Below are 6903 nucleotides of genomic sequence, written 5' to 3'. Positions count from 1 at the left end.
TTTCCCAATATTGATATTGGTTCCGGTGCGTCGGATCATATGTGAGGCCAGTTACAGGTGTGACGTACTACCCATTCAGCTTTCCTCAATCAGTTCGGTAGCATATGTGCCATGTTACATGTACAAGGGTGCTTGGTTCGGGTTCCATTTGGTTATGCTTACAACATGTGTTTTTTGTTCATGCACTTCATTGTAATATGTTCTCCATGAATATATTAAATAAAGACATGCATTGCTCTACCATCTTTTTCGGCTGATTCTTGCTTTTTTCATAAACTGTCATTGGGGAGGATGATTGGCAGTGCTCATTGTTGTGCTGGCCTGTGCCTCTTTAAGATGACATCTCCCTCACAGTCTCCCATCTCCACTATCTCAGGCTCTAATCTTTTTGTGTTTCAGTCCAACAAGGATAGTGATATCTTATTATGACATTATTGCTTTGGTCATCCGAAATTTTTGTATCTATAAAAATTGTTTCCACATTTATCAATTAATAAAACTCTGCATTTTCCTCGTTGTGATGTCTGTCAATTGTCGAAACATGATCACGCCTCATTAAAACCACAAACATATACATCATCCAAACCTTTTACACCAATATACAACGATATTTGGGATCCTTCTTTTGTGAAAAACGTCACAGGTACAAGTTGGTTCTTATTATTTGGGTTTCCGAGAACAATTATTTGAAGAAAGTCTTGAGACGCTTCAACATGCAAGATAGTAAGCCAATTTCTAGTCCTCTTCTTGTTAACTTCAAGTTATCTTCTGAGATGTGAACTAGTACTGAAGCAAATAGAATGAAAATGTCTCAAGTACCATATGCATCAACAGTAGAAAGTTTGATATTCGTCGTGATATGTACAAAACTAGACATTGCGCAAGAAGTGAGAGCAGTTAGTCGGTATATGGCTGGTATATAGCGAATCCTGGACGAGAGCATTGAATTACGGTTAAGAGGATTCTTAGAGATATTAAGGGTACCTCAAATGTTGCATTATATTGTGGAGGATCGGATTTTACGCTCAGTAACTATGTCGATTCAGATTATGCAGGTGATCTTGATAAAAGAAAATCTACTACTGGTTATATCTCTACACTTGAAAGGAGAGGAGTAAACTAGATTTCAAAACTGCAAACAATTTTAACGTTATCTACAAGTGATCTATGATACAAATTATACAAGAATTGTGGAAGTCCTTTCGCACTTAACTGAGTTATTTGAAACTATTGTTTGTGTTATCATTTTTTTAAAATTTTTAACATTAAAATATTAAACTAAAAGTCAATAGGATCAAATGTTATTCGATATGGGGAAAAACGTGTGATCCAACTAAAAATCAAATTGAGCAACAAAAAAGAAAATTGGGCAACAAAAATAACACAAAATAGCTCCCTGGAGAGGAGTGAAGAATACGTGGTTTGACGTGTTGAATTTTGTGAAGATGCCACGTTTAAGTAGTTGAGGGTGACAAACCGTGTGATTATTTATTGAAATATACGCGTAGTTGCGCCTGAGGCAGATGGATGATGTGTCCCACTCCCATGCTCAGATTCGGGCAATTTTCCATTTTAAATATTAAATCCGCTTTTAGCATCGTTTAATATCTCATTTTGAAGCATGAAAGGTCAGGATGAAATCCAAGATCATATAACAATTTAGCTATGAAGTGCAGCAGGTAAATTCAAGTGGATCGGCAACAAGAAATCTGGACTGATATGAATTGGGATTTTTGCATAAAAACATGCTAGAGAGGGAGGTATCTGTCAAATTTGTAAAAGAGATAGATACTGTCAAATTCATCGAATATAGAAAAGGTGAATGCGAAAAGCTGAGCTTCACCGTGTCGTTCAACTTGGTTCAGCGTTATTCTATACCCTAAATCAATTTATTTACACGAATAATTTTTAATTAACTGACAGAGCGGTGAATAAATATAATGAACGTACATTAGCTTGAATATTACGCACTGGCACTAATTAAAATAGAGTAATTTCGGGAGAATTACGTATAACAATCCCTGGTTTATTCACTAGAACATACGAACTTACACGGGATATCCCGACTTACCCTCCCAACACGTCAAGTAGTCTGCTTCCCCTCTTCCTCATTGAACGCCGAGACCGGAAACGCCCTGGAGAGTCCCGCAGCGGTGCCGAAAGTAATTTTCCCGGAATTAGGGTCCTGAATGGAAATATCACAGATAGTGATCCAGATCAGGAGCTCCTTGCTTTTGACACCTGTCAGCCTCTTCATTCGAAGATCTTCGACGAACGCCGTGACCTCGGTGTCGTACCAAACGCTGCGGCCGATGGAACGGAAGAAGTGCGTCTTGCTCTTCTTCTGCTTCAACCATACGAAGCCGGAGGACTCGTTGTAGCCGACTTCGACAAGGTCGTCTAGGGGAAGCAGGCCTTTGGGGAGGTGGATTTTCTCGAGCAGCTCCTTGGATTTCTGCTTGCAGATCGCTTCACCGGTGTAGACCTCGGCATTCTCGCGGTGAGACGAGATTAACTGGGACGACATTTCGATCCACTACGACTTTGATTCTCGTCAAATTTCGAGCGGTGATTGTGTAAAGGAGGCCTCGGGGGTTGGGATTTATACACGGACATGGAACCCAAATTACGAAAATATCCTCCTAGTGGTCCTGAGATTGTACACAGGGATGTCAACTTTGAGATCCGTGACAAAACTTGAAACGTGGACTGAGATTTCCGATTTTTTCGAATTTGAGTTTAGGTTCGAGTTGGGGGATTTGAAGTGCATCGAGATGTATATGAGATTATTATCCGGGTGTCAAAATGCAATATGATTCGTCAATCTGATATGATCCAACACGAAAAAAATCAGATTCGAGTTGGGGTTTTTCGAGTTCGGGTTGAGTGGGTTCGGGTTAGTGTCATGTTAGACGGGTTTCGGATTGAGTCGCGGGTTGACCCGAAAACTTTTTTTTGGAAAATATTACTGATATTTTTATATATGGTATGTTTAAACAAAATTTATTGTATATTTATATGATAATTTTTCATCATTTAATATTTATTTTGTATATTTTTATTTTTTTACAATTTTTTATTTGATTTAGTCAATAAACTTTAATTTTCTACAATTAAACTTTCAAATTTAAATCGAAAATTTTGTTATTATGTGTTTAAATTAAAATATTATTATTATTTTTTCGAATTTTTTTCATTATTTTTTTTAAAAAAATAAATAAAATTCGGGTTAGACGGGTTGAGTCGGGTTAGACAGGTTCTTGTTCGGGTTGGGGTCTTCGGGCTGGGTTTAGGTTGAAAAAAAATAAAAAAATTCGCGGGTTAACCCGAACCTGACCCGATTGATACCCCTAATTATTATTCATATTTTGTGACTTACCCCAAAAATAATAATAATATAATAATATTATTACTATTGATATTAATATTATCGTTAATAATAAAATAATAATAAGTTTTGGTTTGAGAATATTTTGAACATGTCTTCGTACTCATTAATATTTTTGAAATAGAAGTGGGGTGGGATGGAAAGTTAATCCCCGCGATTTCTCGAACCGAAAAAACAAGGATGAGATGTATATGAGGATGATGATGAGATTCGAGGACGGTGATGAGGATGGAGATGACAAACACCCGCCCCCATTGTCATCCCTAATTGTACATCATTAAACTATGACAAAAACTTCTGTAAGACGGTATCGCGAGTCGTATTTTGTGATACGAGTCTCTTATTTGGATCATCCATGAAAAAGTATTACTTTTTATGCTAAGAGTGTTACTTTTTATTGTGAATATCAATAGAGTTGACTCGTCTCACAGATAAAGATTCGTGAGACCATTTCACAAGAGACATATTCTTAAACTATTGTATCATATATCAGTTAAGTGCGGCAGTCAGTAGATTCTGTCGATTTTGCTTTATCATGGTGGTTCGGTTTTAGTTTTCAAAATATTTTGGTCGAAATCAAACCGTTTTATTACGGATAGTTTCACTTTATTTTTTAATATGATCCGATTTCTCGTTCATTATATCTAGTTTTGATAATTAATTAAACTTGCAAATATAAGTTTTAAAGATAAAAAAAATAACGCTTAAATTAAAATAATTATGATTTTACATTTAAAATTAAAACCAAAATATAAAAACATCAGTATTAAAATTTGTTAAGAACTGATATTAATATGATACATCACTTTATTAATGCGACACAAAATATTGACTCAGAGATAATAAAACATAAATTATTCCAATATCAAAGAAGCCGTTCCGATAATTAAAACTGTTACTACTAAATATTAAAAATAAATAAATTAAAGGCTCAAATGTATAGTCCATAAATTCATAATTCATAAAATATGAGTAAATTATTAAAAACCCAAATATATGGTTCATATTTCATAAAAATCTAATTTTTAATATTTAATTAAATAATTTCAGTCTATTCGATTTTCTCTGTTTTTTGGAGAATCGATCAAAAAAAAAAACTATTTTTTTTAAAAAATAAATTCTGATTTGCCCACTTTGAAATGGACATACCAAACCAAAGCTGATCAAGAGATGTGATCCAATGATCGTGCGTACAAATATGACGTGATTTACACCATTAGATCCAGATCTGACGGATCAAATTAAATCTGATCAAAGAATCACAACTATTTGTGAAAAGGCACCTACAACCCTTTGGGTAGTATAAATAGACATTTTGTGATTTGGCGTGCTACTATCAAGAAACACAATTCCTTGGATCTTAGTATACAATTATCACTTTCCATAAGCACATTGTATAGTGCAAATTTGTTTTTAAGAGAGAAATACTAACTCTAGTCATTACATTATTTGTTGCAACATCTCTTCGACAACAACATGAAAATTTCGTATTTGCAACTCATACAACATTGTGACACTCAGAGCCGAAGAGAGTAGGAAGTAATCATCAGTGACAAGATTTTGCATGAACAAGGAGCAGTATCTAGACGAAGAGAAAATGAATGAACCGATCTCACGTCAAAATAAAAGGAATTTCAAGTCTATATTGGTATAAGACTATACATTTGATGAGGGCATAAAAATATTTGATAGATACTATTTATATTATGAATCTTTTGTCGAGAGCTTTAATTTAGATAATTCTAAAATTGGTGATCTCTGGAAAATTCAATGTACATGTGAGTGAAGACATAAAAACTTTGGAAATATTTGTTTTGGTATACAATAAGACAATCGTTGAATATGTGACATTAAATAATGTATCAGAGCGTATCTCTCTTAATATGGTGTTGTTCGTGGACGAACCAAGCGAAAGCTAATTAGCATGTGACGTTCAGGGCCAAAGAGGGCGGAGAGTCATCGTAGGTTCCAAGAAGTTGCAGGGAAAATGAGCGGCTCCTAATAGGCTTTTAGACGAAAGAGAACATGAATGAACCAATCTCAAACTGAAATGAGAAAGATTCCAAGGCTATGCATATATGAAACTGTACAGTTGAGGAAAACTTAAAAAGATTTGATAAATATTATTCATAACAACATAATGCATCTTCTTTTCAAGATCTCGTAACTTAAAAACTCTAAAGTCAAGTGTGCTTGAATTAGAGTAATTTTGATAGGGGTGACTCCTGCACTCCTGAGAAGTTTCTCACGTTGAATAAGAGCGTGGAAAGGGTGGGGACGAGATGTTATCCCGAGCTTTGTGGGGATGATCTGAGATGGAATTCTCGAACTATCAAACTGGATTTGGGATGGACTCCTCCATTTGGGTTCAGGATATGTCCCAAGGTCGCAGGACGGGACAGAGCTCAGGGTGGGGTGATCTGTGACAAGGGGAGTCAGGGGATATGCGATTGGGAAGGATCTCTCACATGGGCTGGGTATCAAATCTTTGTGAAGATAATCTTCTATTTAGATAAGAAAAAATACTGGATGAACTTAGAAATAATTCCAGTAAGGCTCGGCAAATCCTAAAGACATGTTTATTCACTTGAGTGAGTCTCATGTGAGATTGTCTCACGAATCATAATCTGTGAGACGGATCAACCCTACCCATATTCACAATAAAAAGTATTACGCTTAGCATAAAAAGTAATACTTTTTAATGGGTGACACAAATAAAAGATCCGTCTCACAAATATGTCCCGTGAGACCGTCTCACACAAGTTTTTGTCTATTCGAGTGAGTCTCATGTGAGACCGTCTCACGGATCTTAATCTGTGAGGAGGGTCAATTCTACTCATATCCACAATAAAAAGTAATACTCTTACCATAAAAAGTAATATTTTTTCATGGATACCCCAAATAAGAGATCCATCTCACAAATACGACCCGTGAGATCGTTTCACACAAGTTTTTGTCATCGAAAATATGGTATGACATCAGCATAATACCATTTATAACAAAATTTTAAAAAAAAATGGTGTTAGTCACATCAAAATATCGATTTTTTTTTAAATATCATACCAAAATATTGAAATTGTTTTAATGTCATATCAATATCGAAATTGACATTATATTTTAATTTTTAAATATATGAATTTATTTCGATATTTATCGAACTACCAAAATTTTTTGAATGTCACATTGGTACCATATATCGAAATACCAAAATTTTTTGAATGTCATGCTGGTACCGAAAAGTGATATCATACCGAAATATACTGTTTACCATTAAATTTGATATGCGCGATATTTTAAAATACAGTAAGTAAAATATATCAGAATATTCTATATTTGTTCGCACTCCTAACCTAAAGTCGAACAAGTCACAAACTCTAAAAAAGTTTTAGCAAACTCTATTATGTTATGCATTAAAAATAAGGTACAAATCTTTTCAAAAAAAAAAAATAAGATACAAATGAATTTAATAAAAGTTACCTAAAGTTGAACAAGTTACAAACTCTAAAAAGTTTTAG

The 6903-nt window shown here is 34.6% G+C and overlaps 1 protein-coding gene across 1 annotated transcript; it reads right to left on the bottom strand.

Annotated features, from left to right (window-relative positions):
* Positions 1 to 1930: 1930 nt before the first annotated feature.
* Positions 1931 to 2589, bottom strand: LOC140838694 (uncharacterized). Its single transcript, XM_073205182.1, has one exon. The coding sequence runs from the start codon at positions 2525 to 2527 to the stop codon at positions 2084 to 2086; it is 444 nt and encodes a 147-aa protein (XP_073061283.1). The 5' UTR covers positions 2528 to 2589; the 3' UTR covers positions 1931 to 2083.
* Between the last annotated feature and the right edge of the window lie 4314 nt (positions 2590 to 6903).

The sequence above is a fragment of the Primulina eburnea genome, chromosome 8 (assembly GCF_022965805.1).
Source record: "Primulina eburnea isolate SZY01 chromosome 8, ASM2296580v1, whole genome shotgun sequence".
NCBI classification, from domain to species: Eukaryota; Viridiplantae; Streptophyta; class Magnoliopsida; order Lamiales; family Gesneriaceae; genus Primulina; species Primulina eburnea.
The sequence above is the reverse complement of the archived record's forward strand: the minus strand, read 5'-3'. Positions and strand labels throughout refer to the sequence as shown.

Coding starts and splice junctions, on each gene's coding strand:
- LOC140838694 (XM_073205182.1), bottom strand. CDS start 2,527: ATGTCGTCCCAGTTAATCTCGTCTCACCGCGAGAATGCCGAGGTCTAC.